At 50.5% G+C, this 15,628-nt stretch overlaps 1 protein-coding gene across 1 annotated transcript; it reads right to left on the reverse strand.

The window, feature by feature from the left end:
- Positions 1–2,648: 2,648 nt before the first annotated feature.
- On the reverse strand, positions 2,649–12,773 carry LOC128731055 (uncharacterized). The gene is made up of 5 exons (XM_053824150.1): positions 12,581–12,773; positions 7,495–7,502; positions 4,066–4,713; positions 3,731–3,983; positions 2,649–3,658 (listed from the first exon to the last, which is right to left on the reverse strand). Exons 1-5 carry the CDS (start codon positions 12,771–12,773, stop codon positions 3,471–3,473), a joined length of 1,290 nt encoding a protein of 429 aa, XP_053680125.1. The 3' UTR covers positions 2,649–3,470.
- Positions 12,774–15,628: the final 2,855 nt, after the last annotated feature.

Here is a 15,628-nt window from a genome sequence, read left to right on the forward strand (position 1 = left end):
CAATCATGCCCACAAAAACACACACACACACACACGCGCACAGGGGCACACACCGGTTACCAGGAATCCTGCTGGGTTCCAATCCGCCCTCCCAAAAGAAGGGAAAAAAAGGGCACCGTGCATCGGGTGAGCCAAAAAAAAAAGTGCAGCAATTTTAATTTGGCATCGCGTTTTAAATATAACCGCTGCGTTCCGTTCTGTGATCGCGTTGGGGTAGGGGAAGGACAAGGACAAGAGTGTCGGCTTGGGTTACCCTCGGCGGGGTGGGAAAGTCGCAAAAGTCGCGGGAAATCCACACCACGAGGGCCGAGTCGGAAAAGTGCGCGGAAAAATGGGGGATTTTCTTTGCTCAGCTGCGCACGAAAGAGGCGCGTTAAGGCGTTCGTTTGATTGAACGTTTCCCAATGCCAGGAAAAACTTCCTTGGAAAATGCGCCTCCCTTCGCCCCCCCTCCCCTCCCCCCCCACTCACCCAACCTTATAAAATGTGGTTCTCCATCCGCAAAAAGGGTGGCGTTAATTTTTCCTTCACACCTGCTCCAACGAGCGCGGAAACCAGCGAACGCTCGGAGTCGTACGGAAATAGTAACATTTTCACGCCGCCGAAACCCCCGCGGTGCGCGTGTGCGTGTATGTGTGTCTTGGCGGCTGAATGGCAGCTGATTTCGCAGGGGGTCGTCGCTTCGCAAGCGGCTGACCGACCGAAGGCAAAAATATATATATAAATATATATATATAGTTATATTCGATCCCGCGAGCCGAACGCGACGCGGCGTCCGTACGTCATCGGGAAAAACCGCCTCACGGTGGGGGCCCCGTGGTGGGGCGTTTTCAGAGCCCGGAAAATCTCACCTCTCCCATTTGGGGGCGGTTCGTTCGTGTCGCTGGTTCGGAACCGCATGCACCCGAAACCGGGAATGCACCGAGCCGGGTCGGGTGCAAAACAAATCCACCCCCACCGGAAGCATCCCCATTTCCAACCTCCCCGGCATCGCTCGCATGCTGCACATGTGCAGCGCAGCATCAACTGCGCAGTGTGTCTGTGTGTGTGTGTGTGCTTTGTTCGGTTTTTTTCAATTTTTTTTCTCTCTCGCAGGGTGTAGTATGAAATTTGAGCTCTCTCGATGGGGTGGGGTGGATGTGTCGTGGAAAAGCTGCTTTTCCCACTCAGACAGACGGATTGTGTGTTTTCGATCGCGTCCCGATCCGCAAATGCACCCGCTTGTGTGTGTGTGTGTGGGTGGAATTGGGAATGCCCCAACCCGAATTGTTTGTGTTTACGATCGAACCGTGCACATGGTGTATGACCCAAGTTTGGAGTGGGTTGGGAGGGGGGGGTTGATCCCCAGAGAGAGAGAGAGAGAGGAAGGGAGGGAGCAGTGGTTCTGGGGAGTGTAAAAATTGTGCACCTTTTTGGCCAAGTTACCAGTGACCGGCGGGAACAGGGTTTGGCAGATGGTGTGTATAAATAAAATTGCATACCAATACGCTCGTGCGCGTGTTCTCTTTCTCTCTCTTTCTCTCTCTTCGGGTTTCTCTCGTATTCGAAAGTATGCCCCCACATCCTTTTAAAATCGTAAAATTAATTTTGGTATAAATTTGTTTGATTTTCGTCGTCTGCTAATTGTTGAAATTTAAATCAATTCATCAAGCAACTATTCGGGGTCTACTTTGTTACACTGTTAACGTTAACTGTTTTGACTGTGTCTGCATGTAAAAACTTTCTCCGAGAATGTAGATTTAGTGGTTGAGTGTTCTTTGTTTATATTACCTTGATATCAAAAATTACCAATATCAAATTTACCTTGATATCAAAAAAAAAAATTGAATGTTACAGTTTTTTAATAGCAACTCATACTTCAAATATACTTACGGAATTTTCAAGATGTTTTCTACTTTCCTTCGAACATTGCTTTCAGGCATGTTTTCCTTGTAATATTGGTGGGTTTTTCTTTACGTACATCTCTACAACAAATTGTTTTTGATTTTATTTCACGTGAGCAAAAACCATTTCTTTCCCATGCATTTTCAAATTCATCTGGTTGGGTTTATGCTGTATAGCGCAGTGCTTGATATTCTCACGTTCGATGAAATTCGATGTTTTTTAGCAACCGCTCAAACGCGCGGGAGAATTTTACTTGATGAACAAAACACAATTCAATGCACCATATCGTTTGAAAGGTGTGATTGTTTTAATAATTTAAAGCACTGGTTGATTATTCTTTTAATGATTTTGTATTGAAAACAACAGGAGGACAACGAAATCCGTAAAATCGTTAGCTTAAAACGAAACGCTTCAACTGGCGATGTTTTAGCAGGGACACTGTTTCTATGCCAAGTAACGCATACGGACCTGTTGCGTTACATGCGACGAGGAAGGTTGGTTTTAAATTCTGTAGTGGTTTTAACACGTGATATTTAATTTCTCATCGAAAAATAAACGAATCTCATCCCATTTTCAAAACTATCAGATTACATTTCTCAATAAGAAAACCATAACTGATTAAGCCAAGCATTTGGTTTTCAAAAGAAGTTATGTCTACATAGACATTTCATCCTCAGCCACATGGTTCGAAAAAGCCATCTTTGTAAATTTTTCAACACACTCGGAATCGCCCCCCAACGATTTAACGCATCCCAATGTACGATGAGTAGTGTTTATTGCTACCGTAACATTACAGATAATGCGGCTGCTTGATGGCGCGCCGAAAAACCGAGGTCCGCCACGTGCGAACCGTATCTAAGTAGCCCAAACCTAACGTCCTACCTCTACAAACTACCTGAGTGGTGCTCGTTCTTGTTATATTTTGCCTCGTCTTCTCGTCGTGTTGCGAATAAATATAAAAAACAACCGGATCGGTAAAGCTATACTTGAAGGAACGTCAGACGATGGGTGCAAAATGCGATTTTTGGAATTTTGAATGTGGCCGCGGTCTGTTGCGCGCCGTCGGATGCTGTGCTCTATGGTGCTCTCCGGTCAACCCGCGCGAATTGAGCAAACTCGCGTGTAGATGCACCAAAACAAACGTTCAAACAAACAAACAAAGCCCGCAGAGGAGCAAACGAACCTCCCCTCTGCCCCTCCCAGCCGGCCGCGGCTAATATCATTCGTTTGCCAATCACTAAAATGTGATGATCGTGAAATAATTTCAATTACGATTCGTAATGTTCAGTTTAGTTCAGCGCCCGCCCGGCAGCCTACCCCAACCTACATGGTAACTTAGCTTAGCTTCTGCTTCTCTTCATTCTGTGTGCCATTCCGAGGCCGATACTAACAAAAAAAAATACCAATCTCTCCAATACTGACCGTGCGCCGTTCGTTCGGGTGTGCGATCGCTAGAATACTGCATAGGGAATAAACACGTCGCGGGGGCTAACGCTACCTTAAGTACTACCTTAACTAACCCCTAGCCGAAGGGAGAGGGTGGTGGGGCGGCAGTTGGAACCGGTGGTGGCCACGAACCCACCCTTCTACAGGTACCCGAGCCGCACCATGTCACGGCACACGCCGGACATGCGCTTAATGTAGGCCGGATTGTACAGCATGTCCTTCGCGAGCTCATCGATATCGACCAGTTCCGTCGTTTCGAGGGCCGCCGACACGTTGGGCAGGTCCTTTTCCACGCAGCACGTCGAATGAAGCGTCATCAGTGCCATCCCTAGAAGGTGGAAAATTCAATGAAATGAGATGCTAGAGGCCAGCTTCCTACGCAAGAGCTGCACCCACTTACCGAAACCGAACCGGGCGTACTTCTTCATGTGCATCTGGAGTCGCTCGAACGGGAATAGATCGCGCCCGTTTACCGTCCCAAGTTCGTCGATACGTCTCACTAACACACTGTGGTATTTGCGCAAAAGCTCAGGCAATCGTTCGCGAAGCTCACTGTCGGTACAGCAGAAGATGAAATAGGACAGGTCGATAGCGGGCGTAGCACAACGGGCCACCTGCCAGTCGAGGAACTTTAGCTCCTTGCCAGTGGATCCCTGCAAAGTATCGAGAAATCCTCCCTCAAGTTAGGACATTCAATGAGAGCACAGGCACACCGAGACACACACACACACTTACCCGACCCGGCCGGTACAGGATGTTGCTGATCCAGCAGTCCCCGTGGCAGATGACGGTGTCATCACGGTTCTGCACACAATCGACCATCGCCTGCCCGTATTCGTCCCGGAACCGGCACAACCGTTCAGCGACGGCACTGTCCCCGGGGGCCGGATTGCGCTGCAACGTCTCGACGGCGTAGTCCACCTTACGCTGCAGGAAATCGACGAAGGATCGGTGCAATGGGGGCGCAAAGATCGTCTCACGCAGCTGACCTACGATCTGCGCGTACGCACCGGGTGCCTGCTGTTGCATCGCGAACGAGATCGCGTGAAACTGGGCCAAATGTGTCAGGACGAGCTGGACGTCCTCGTACGCGAGTGGTTCGGTGCGTGGGAAGTTCCGGTAGCCCTGGGCCACCAGGTCACGCTGCAGGATGTACTCGAAGCCCTCGCAGCACTCGGACGCGATCACGCTGGGGTAGTGCGCGAAGGTTTTAGCTGGCCGTAGGCCACGTGCCTGCTGGAACCGCTCGAACGTTGGCATCACGACGTCGAACACGTACTTTTCGCGCTGGAAGTGTGCCGAGCTGTTGTAGAGTGACCGGCGCAGGCTCGTGGTTGGTGCCACCTTTGCGATTACGCTGATCGGCTTCGGGAGTTCGTTGAACTCGTGGCTGTGGAAGAGAGGGAGGAAAGGGGGGAGAGGGGGAGGAGGGTGAGAAAATCGCTCGATTAGTGGATCAAGAAATCCCCAGCAGTTAGTAGCCGGAGAAAAACCTTCGTTTATTTATTTACTTCAAAACAATGAAGCAGCTACGCGGGAAGCAACTGACATTGACCCTTTTGAAATTGATTTGACACGTGACAGCTAAGATGAGGTTATATTTTGCGTACACTTACAGCATCGTAAAAGTGGCTACAGAACGTTTCCAACTCAGCAAACGCTGCCAAGATGTCAAGATTTTTTACATCGCGCAGGCTGTCGCCAGAAAATTACGATTTTTTTAGCACCTCCACCCGGAAGTGCATAAATTTACGATCGAATGCCTGCGGAATGCCATTCCATCGTAACGTTGTTTTAAAGCCATCACTTTTCTAAGCACTAAAGGACCATCGCTTGCGTTGGCGCGATGGAAAGCAAACATTCAATGGTGATGAAAAATTTGTCTTCACTCCCAATATACCACCAACGAACTGCGGTTTGGAGAGTACACTCCAGTGACCAAATGCGTCACTGCGTTTCAAAAGCTAGAGAGCAAGGGATATGTTGATCAAACATAAACCCCCCCTTTTTTTCTTCTTATCGGAGCCTTCCTATCGACCACGATCCGCGGGCCCTTTTTCCGTGTTTCCGTCCGCGGGCCGCATCCGTGTTTACTCACATTTGGCGAATAACGAGCCCTCAAACAAAATGCCCTGCGCTCATTAGCCGACAACAACACCAACAACAACAAAAACGCATCTCCGCGAGCCCTTTGGCGCAAGTGGCGTCTTGTGCATAACCATTAGCACCTTCGATTGACTGTGTGATGAAAAACAAGTGCATCATAACATGACAGTTGCTCTCCTCTCTCTCTCCCCACATGGCCTCAACAAATCCGTCCTCGTGCTTCTGCAGCAAGCGCTAAAGAGGCTGACATAATTGGAGAAACTTGTCACACTCAGCAACCGGTGCGCGCTTGGGGTGGCGCAAGTGGCACCCACCTTCCACGCGATCTACGCCCATAACAAAACGCATACACACACGCGCGCGCGCGCGCACGCAGGCACACTCGTGCAAACTTTCAATCTCAGCAAGCGTCGGTGCAGGTGTGAAAATACGGAAAAACCTGCCGACGGTGACACATTCTGTTTACATACGCGATTACTAACGGTTACGGGTTCGCGCGGTTTCGGGCCACGCATTTCCACGGCTGCGGATGTGTGATTTGCGAGTAGTAAGGTGTTGGGCAGGTGTTGCAGGGCCGATTGGGGACCGGGGGGTTGTGTTATGATTCGGGTTTTTTTGTTTGTTTGTTTGTTTTTTTTTTTGCGCTACGTGTGCTAGTAGCACGTGTATACGCATCGGAGACGGGCCGAAATTCTCCGATTTCGTGGGTTTGCCCCTCGCAAAATTGCTGACCGGTGCACCCCCCCCCCCCACTCCCCATCCACCTCACCGTTTTGGGAGGGTTTTTTTGTACAATTTTGCGTGCCGATTATGCAACCGCGTGCTATTAAACGCGTCTTATTAGCGTTTAAATACGCGGGCGCGCGCGAACGCTGATTGTTTCCTGCGCACATCGCCTAAATGGACGCCATTTAAATGAGGGAGTGAGGGTGGGGGAGGTGGTGTCCCGGTGGTGGAGGTGGAGGTGGCCACTCATGCTGGCGCTTGTTCGCACCCTTCATTGGATCACGCGGATTCAACCCTTCCGCGGCTCCTTGCGCTAGTGCGGGTGCGATGGGGGCGGCGAGGTGTGCGGGGAATCGGTTCCCCTTTTTCTTTCTTTTCACTTCTTTTCCGCCCCGTTGTGGCGTGCCTTTTGTTGTGGCGAAAGTGGAGTTTTCGCTTGCCGACATGCGTGAAAACGAACGGTGGTGCGTTGCTTGCGTATACGCAAAACGCGCGTACGTGCGTGAGTGGCGCGTGTCGCGTTTCTTTTTTGTTGGTTTTGTGTGTGTGTGCCCCTTTTTTGCATATCCGACCGGGCAGGTTACTCCATTTGCGCCACGTGGGGGTCTGAAACCTGGCGGTTTTAAGATCTTTGCATGGCATTTGGCTTCTGATCTTTTGGAGGAAAATTGCAATTTGATCTGATCTAAAAAAAGCGACCGTTTGACGTAGGGAAATCATCAATTTAATCTACAATCAACCCTACCACAGGTATCGTACACAAAATCCGTCCCTTGAACAGGGTCCACCCTGCGCCCAGGTGTTGTGAAATTTCCCGCAAGCTAATAAAAAAAACAAAAAAGAGATTGCAAAACCAACCGAACGCTCGCACTGACCTTCACCGAGCCGGCAATCATAATTTCGACGAATTTTAAGACAATCTTTGCGCCCCGAAATAAAAAAAAAGCGACCGCAAGCTCCACCGATATATCCCGACGCAGACGGCACGCCAAAGGAATTGGAAAGGAACGTCTCAGACCACCACCACCACCACCACCACCACGACCATCACCAATAGGTCCGGCGCCCTGCAAAGCCCTGCCGAGGTCAGTGATCTCACGTACGCAATTTCGGCGCGCCGGTAAATTGCATCGTTCCACGGCGACGCCGATGACGACAAAACTGACGGCGACGATATTGGGAAAGGGCCCCAGCTGTGTGCGCTGTGTGGCTCAGCTGCGTGGAGTCGTGTGCGTGCCCGCTGCAGATTGTTCGTGGTCAGTTTCCAGTGCGTGGCGATTCGGCGATCGCCCCGGCCGTAGTACTATATGCGACGTTCGCACGCATTCGAACCGCGCCGGCTCTGTTTGTTTATTTGCCTTTGTTTCATTTCGGCCTTTTTTTCTCTCTCTCCTTCGTCTCGTTTCGTTCGTTCGATTCGCTCCCACTGAAGCACACGTTGGGTTTTTAAATTTGGTGTTTTTTTTTTGGCAGCGAATAATTTCGCGACCTCGCAATCGAATACGGTTACCATGGGCACCGTGGAGTACAGGCACTGTTGGCGGTTGGGCTCTCGAATGTAATCACGGCCGAGAAGCAACAGCAGATGGGAAGCCGATGAACCCTTTCACCGACCTTCTCCAGCTTTGTGGAGCTCTCGGCGATTACTGTGGCGGTTATTATATTACTACTGTTTTTGTTTTTACAGTGTCCGTTTTTTTTGGACGGTTTTTTTTTTCTCCTTTGGAGGAAAGCTTACGACGGGATCAACACTTTCTTTTTGATATTGTGGCGAACGGCGGGACGAAGCGAAACGATATGCTTGAAGGATATCTGGCCCCATTGCGTGCGTGTGTGTGTGTGCGAGTTTTATTTTAAGCTGATGTAAATGTCACCGTCCGGCACCCGCCTACTGTGGAGTCGGTGAGAAGTCATTCACCTGGGTTGTCATTGGCAACAGGTTTTAAATGGTAAAAATTTTGGCACGTTTTTTGTTGTTGTTCATTAACCCCATCATTCTAGCTCTCGCACGGCATGGATCCATGGATGAAAATCGGAACGATTAAAATGTGTAAAATTTTAAATTTAAAAACCATTACATCAACACGCATTGAGCTTCTGCCATTTGACAGCCATTTGATGGGTGCGCAACGAGTCACCAAAACGTCACCTGCCAACTAGGTAAATTAGTAGCTAAATGTCCCCGCACGGGTTACGCAAAATTGGGGAGCATTCACCACCCTAGCGGCCGCCAAGCACGTGCTACAAAGCGTGGACTTTCAGCCCGTCGTTACCACCCTCGGCACACCCTTCCTAGGGGTGCCTAACTTGATGACAGGCTCGATATTTGACACCATTACGCGGGAGTCCCCGCGATCGTAGTGTGGTAAATGAAAAGCCTGCCGCGGAAAGCGACGCCAATTGAAACAAAAACAAAAATGGATAAAACAAACAAACCGACAAACAATTCCTTCACACAGTGATAACCGCGTCGATGGCGTTTTTAACTGGTAGTGAGTGCTTGTTTTTTTTTCTTCATCCTGGCCGCGAGTGCTTTTTGGCTGTCACGCTTTCTCTCTCTCTTTCTCACTCTCTTATCTGTGGTGTGTTGAGGTTGGGCACGAAATCAGCACTGACCTACGTCACCGCCACGCGGGCCCGCACACACAGTCGCGTACGGAGCACGCACACGCGCCCACAGTGCCCTTAGGGACAGGGAGATAGGACTCAGGAAAAGGGCCCGACTGGCTAGCTGGGTCGCATTTTTGCACTTGCAGTTTGTTTATGTTTGCTTTTGTTTTGCGCGCGATCTCCTGTCATCTCCTGGCGAACGTAATCCGCGATCCTGCCCGATCAGTGGCCCCCTTTCGGTCAATGGCCCGCGATCGCGCTTAGAGCTGGTAAAAGGGGGTGGCTGTGTTCCAAAGGGCCTCGTAGATCATAATCCGACCAAACGAACTCACTTGCCTGTGTGATGTGGGGATGTGTTTTTTCACGCGATTTCTGCCACCGTAGACACTTCTCGCGCGTGGACGAATTCCTTCGCCAGGGAGAGAGAGAGAGAAAGGTTCCCTTTAGGAAACTGCCAGCGTTAGCCCTTTTTGTCCTGTTAGCGTCTCACCCATTCCTGCGAATGAGTGAAAGTGTTTGGTTCCGGAAAGGGTTCCTCTGGGAAGGAAGGATCGTCTCGCCTTCCGTCTCGTTTCTTCTACCACCCCCCTGTTCGGTCTCTCTTTCACTCACCGTTTCGCCGAATCGCCCACAGACGGTGATAATTGTGGGAAATGCAAACATTTGCCCACCCGAGGAGGAGGGGATGGGATCTCCCGTTTGGTGGAGCTTCTTTTGCTTTTGTTGTTGTTAAGCCCTTCCCCGACAGATCTGTGGCAGGGTGTTTCGTGTTTTTTTTTTCTCACCCTCGCATTTCTCGCAACCTTAGCAGGATCGTGTAGCTTGTGCTCCTGTGGGATTGGTCGAGGATTTCGCGCATTCAGCGCGAAGCACGCCGAAAGGGCCGACAGAGGGTGATCGCAGTTTCTACGTGTGCTGGAATGGGTTGATTCACCGCTATTTGCCACCATCACGAGATGTGCCGATCGATTGTGAAGTTCATCGCATCATTCGAAAAGGGCCTTTTGAAAACGGGGAAGTTCAATCACACGGATGACTAAAGGGCCCCGTTTTGGGGCCATTTCCGCCGATCACAACCAGCTGTTCGCGGGGCTGTGTGAAACGGGTTCGTATTTCCTTTTCCAGCGGCCTATGGGACCTCCTTCAGTGTGTGCTTGTGTGTGGTTTGTGTTTATTATGAGGCCAACCTATTGAACCCAGCGCATTGTTTTGCGGGTTGTGCGAGGGTCAATAAACAATTTGCTTTCGTTCGAAGAAGAAAAAAAAACAATCACTTTGTAAAAGTGTGTCTTTTTTTTGCCAACCCACTGCACAATAGTGTTCGGTGGAGTTATTTAGCATTGTGGAACAAAACACATTCTAAATGGGTTTATTTATTGAGTGAAGTGCGCAAAAGTGTGCCACCGTCTCAGGTGGTGTGTCACGTATGCAACATCGATCTATTGTTATTTGTTATTAAAATAATAAATAAAATACGCCAGGACACACCTGTTCGTGGGTTTTTATACGCACATTGCTTCAGGTACGTAAAAGCTCGCCGTCTCTGGCTTCCTTCGAGGGTAAGCAAAAATGTTCTCCAAACGTGTTGGACCTTTTTTTTTTGGAGTCCCAAAAACAACGAGCGATTTAAAAGAACAAAAAAAGTACCCCTTTTTGGCTCGACAGATTCACAGTAAAGCCATATTCTACAAACCACCGAGCAACGAAACAAAAAATAAAAACATCCGAGACGTAGAATCAAAAACAAAGCTTGAAGAAGAAACCCTAGAGATTGCGTGAGTGTGTGTGTGTGAGAGAGAGAGAGAGAGAGAGAGAGAGAGAGATAGAGAGATAACGAAGGAATCGTGTCTAGTAAACATCCCGCGCCACTAGCGCTAAACTTGGGCGGCTAAAGCACGAAAAACCTGCCAGCTAATCGATTGATGCTGCACGCGCCCGCGTCTGGCAATTGTGGCCATTGTTATGCTAATGTTGTGGTGGTCCTACCTCTCACCAACCACCACGTGGCTGCCGTGGTTGCTGCCGCGTTCAACGACCTCCGAATGGCGGCATTGAAAGCGAAACCGCGAGATTGATCGATCGGATCGGACCTCAAAAGTTGGCGCCTTCGGTGGGGAGTTTATGTTTTTTTTTCTTTTCGTGGGGTAGTTGGGGTGGTATTTGGAACCGGCATTTGTCACCCTTCGAGGTGGCAACCCCAACCACCCCACCAGTACAGGGAGATCCCACGGCAAGGCGCTAACGAGTGGCGCCAGGGTGGTGTACGAGATAAATCATCCCCCAACTGAGGGAGGCCACCCTCAACGGGGGTGAGGCAAAAACAAAAAAAAAAGCACAAGACAAAAATCTGGACACACATTTTTTGGGCGCCCTGATTTATCGCCACGACGGCGAAGAATTCGCTTCCCCAACCCACGGAAGTGCCTCGGAATTCCACAAATTCCTCACAACACCTTACCAACACAGAATGAAGGTCAGTATTTGCAAAACGGGCCCCGTCGGGCAGTCGAACTCGCGCGATAATGATCACGGTGGGATTTCGTGCCCCAAAAGGGATCGCACGATCGTTCACACACACGTGTACGCACACACACACACACCAGCGCCCAAAAGCCACGGGAAGTTCCTCTTCACCGCCCGAAAGCTCGCGAGGAACAGGAGCGTTCTTGGGATCGCGAAAGAATCGGTCACTCCGGGTTTCGCCCGTCGCCCCACCGTCGGGCTGCGGAGTTGAATGGAACGAAAGGGAAAATCGAAAAACTGGTTTTTGGTCCCCCCCTCAGCACCCCCGTTTTGTGGTGCGAGTGTTATGCTTTGCGTATTTTAATAAGCCTCGTTCGGCGCCATTTGGTCGTCCGGGGGGGTTTTGTCGTCTTTTGTTTGTTCCTTCCCCCCACCAATTTTTGTCTTTTTTTCTTTGCTTTTGCTGTTGGGGGTCTTTTACTGAACTCCCCGGCCCCCCTTGCTCCCTCCGGGTTGTGGGTCATCGGCTCCCTCTCCCCCCCGGTGGGGATGGAAAGGGAATGGTGAAGATCCGAATTTTGTGCAAATTACGTCGTACGGTTTTCGGTGTGATCTTCTGCCGTGCGATCGCGCACCAAACGCAGGAATCGAAAAGCCACGATTGAGGGGGGGAAGTGGGTTCTCAGGTGGAGTTAAGAGAGCTCCCCCACCCCCACCACCACCACCTCCAGTAGCAGGGTGTGGAATGGCACACCATGAATGGAATGTTTCACATTCTACGTTCTCGTTCTCGAGCTTCATCTCGCAACCCATCCTAAACGCGCAAGAAGACGAGTCGCGTGTGTTTGTGATCCCTCCCTCCCGCCACTCCCCCTCATACCCAACCATTCACCTCTCCACCTCCCTTGCACCAAACACACACATTAGTCTCAATTGAGCTAGAATTCCGCCATCCTCCCTGGGCCAGTCGCGTCTAGGCTGGCTTCGCTTAAATGTAGTTCAAAGTCACTGCGAGCTGAAAGTGGGTCAATCGGGCCCACCATACGGGCTTCTTGCCCCTCCCCGCTCTTTCCTTCCTTCCCTCTCGCCCTCCCTGCTGGACAGACAATGACCATTGTAACGAAACACCTCCGCCTTCACGCGCACTTTACGTGCGCCACTGTGCGCCTCCATCGAACGTCGAGCGCCTCCATTTCCGGTTTTTTTTGTTTTGTTGCTTACTCCCCCCCCCCCACCACCCCCACTTACCATCCACTAGTGGCTCGATCCAACAGCAACAGCTCACTGGCGGTGGCATCTCCCACCACCTGCCGACCGTCCTCCCCGTGCGCCATGTTGCTGCCACTGTTGTTGTTGTTCTCAAAGTCCTCGATGTCGCGGTTGCTAGGCGCGACCACAATCCGATAAACGTCCCCGGAGTAGCTGTCCCCATTGCGCGATCCACTCGACACGGTCAATCGTGGCTCGCGGATGCCCAGCTTGGCCACAAACGCGTGGATCGCTTCCAGCACGTGCACCGGTGGTGCTGAGGCGCTCATCCTGCTCCTGCCTCCAAAGGATCTTCGGGATCTTCTCAGTCACTACAAACAAACACTACCGGGCACACGTCGACACAACGACACCGCACACAGAAAACACACGCACTCGAAACCACTGTTTGGTTTGGTTTTTTCGTTTTCCACCCACCCGCGCCGGAACCGGAAACAGTTTCCTGCTTCCTGCGTATTGAAAGGATCGCGCCGGTGCAACGTGTTTGCGTGGTGGGCTATGTGTGTGTGTGTGTTTTTGCTCCTTCCCCCGATGGTACGTCGCTGTGGTGCGTCGCTGATCCGGCTCGATTGGGCGCCTGGAGACGATTGAGGCGTTCGGTTCGCGACCGGACCGGATTCAACCCTCGACTGGTGCGGTTCGGTCGCGAGAGTCGCCTTAAGAGCCGTTGCCGTCAGTTTTTGCGCGCGCTGGGCGAGCGAACCGCGCCGGAAAAAGGGAGAAGGGATGGTTGCGCGGCCGGATTCGCGGTGGTTTTGCTGTTTTTCTTCTTTCTTCTTTTCTTTTTGCGCCCCCTTCGAGAACGAGGGATCTCCGATCGGCTGGTGCCCGGTGGCAGAGGGTTGACTCTCACAAGGATTCACCCTCTGGTGGCAGGTGGGGTGGTTTATTTTTTTTCTTCTTTTCGGGCCGCCATGAGTGACTTGGGAGTAAGTTGTGAATGAGCAAAACGCCGAGCGGAGTGTAGTTGAGCATGCGAGGGACGCGAGTTTTGCGAGAGACGACGAGATTAGAAGCTGATCGTCGTTTAGGGTGGCGCCCCTGCACGCGGTCGTACAGTGCGGTACGATGCGGTGAGAGTGTTGCAGTTTTGAGGCGTACATTCAAATTCAACCATGCGCTACAATGCGCGAGAGAAGAAACTGATAAACGAGGCCCTGGATGGATTTTGACACATTGTTTGAATCGGTTGAATGCGAAAACACTAAATATCGCATACTGCTTAAAGGCAAAGCAGTAAAAAGCTTTAACGGCAAAAATCCTCCTTAAAATGACTGCTAGTTATCATGGGTGGAAAATGCTATCAGACAGCATGGCCAGTATTTGTTATACCAAACGCTTTATTGCTGGCTGAATCTTTGAATTAACACTGCATTAGCTCCATGAAACATAGTTTAACAGTAACATATATGATTTTTACTAATGTTCTATAGCACTGTCGTAGAAAAGCTCTCTATATTTTTGACGATTTACTTCGGCAAGCGAAGAATCCATATTATCTCAAACATATTTTTCGAAAATTAAAGTCTATGTTAATTAAAGTGTACTGATTTTAGTCAATACATCATTGGAAGAGCGACAAAAGCAATAAAGATTTATTAAACGAGGTTTACGACTAGTCTGTTTACAGCTGCTTTAACGACCGTAACAAATGGCATACGCCGCCTCACAGAAAACTCATTGAAAAATACATAAAAATTATATCTTCCCCCTTGATTGTTTTTTTTCCCAAAATCACTGAAAGCAACCGTTTCTACAACTACAGTACGCACTGTAGTGACTCTTTCAAGAAGCTCTCTCGCCTCTTCTCTCTCCTTTTGCTCTCTCTCTCTCTCTCTCTCTCTCTCTCTCTTTGTTATTCAACTTTAGGCATCGTTCACTCTTGTCCCCTCTCGAGAAGCTCACGCAAACCCACCCACTGACCGATCCAACCCCCTACAAAAAACCACCCCTCAGTGGTGTGTCAGATAGAGTGAGCAGAAAAGCGAGTGAGCGAGAGAGAACCAAAAGCGTCGAATATGCGTGCGTTGCGAGGAGCTCGTCGCACGCTCTCAAGGAGAACTAACGGGCGGCGACATAACGGCGAGTCGCGCGAACGAGAGAGGAAGAAGTAAAGCTCCCTCGTTGGGTCACACGGTACGGCACGCGGGGATGATGTTGTGTTCCACCCTTCAACCCCCCACCCGCACTAGAGGGCGGAACAAGGGGCGGGGGGGCTCAACTCACCCTCCCCCGACGGCTTAGCGGACATCCTTTTGAGCGCGAGTTGCGCTCGCGCACGCGCATTCAAACCGCGCAGATCGTGCGATTGCGCTTTTGGTGAGGGGGTTGCTTTTTGCATCCCCCCCCCCCACGTGTTGGGAGGGGGTGATTTTTGGGGATGTTTTCGCAAAGTTCAGCGAGTGAAGAGATCTGTGCGGGAATCGCTCTCAGAAGCCCAATCGCGTGTCAGCTAAAGCGAACGAACGAAGTGCACCCGAAATGCGGCGGAGCGCATATTCGTTTGCTTTTTTTTTGCACCCTCAAAAAGGGGGGCTGATAATGAACCACCCTTAAGACAAGGGCTGTCCACCCGAAGGGTGCTATCACCGGAAGTCCTCTTCGGGGGGCTTTTTTTCATTGATTCGAGGGCTTTCCAAGGCCTGCTAGATGCGTTTTTCTCCGAATCGATCCGAATCGACGGAAAAAGGCTGTCCAGAATTAGGTGATCGCAGCAGCCCGAATTAAAAAAAACAGGAAAATGGTTTGCAAACTCCCACCAGTTTTACGTGGCCTTTTCTCTCTCTCTCTCTCTCTCTCTCGCTCTCACTCTCTTGCTCGCTTGTCGTAGCTTTTTTGGGAAACATTCGAATCGAACGACAACCAAGCGCCTCAGGCGAGCCTGAGTTCAACCGCAAGGCGTCGAGCGTGAGATAAGACATAAATCTACCTTTCCGGTGCTTTCCGGGGGTGTCACGGTGTTTTTTTTGTTGGCTTCTTCTATTTCTTCTTCCTTTGCACACCCCGCCTGTCTGCCCGTGTCTCTTTGTTATTGTATTGCCGATCGCAGTCCAGTGCAATTCCACGCTTGCTGTAGCTGCAATAAAAGCGCATCGATCACGATCGTGTTCGGTTTGTGCGTTGT

The sequence above is a fragment of the Anopheles nili genome, chromosome 2 (genome assembly GCF_943737925.1).
Source record: "Anopheles nili chromosome 2, idAnoNiliSN_F5_01, whole genome shotgun sequence".
Lineage (NCBI taxonomy): Eukaryota > Metazoa > Arthropoda > Insecta > Diptera > Culicidae > Anopheles > Anopheles nili.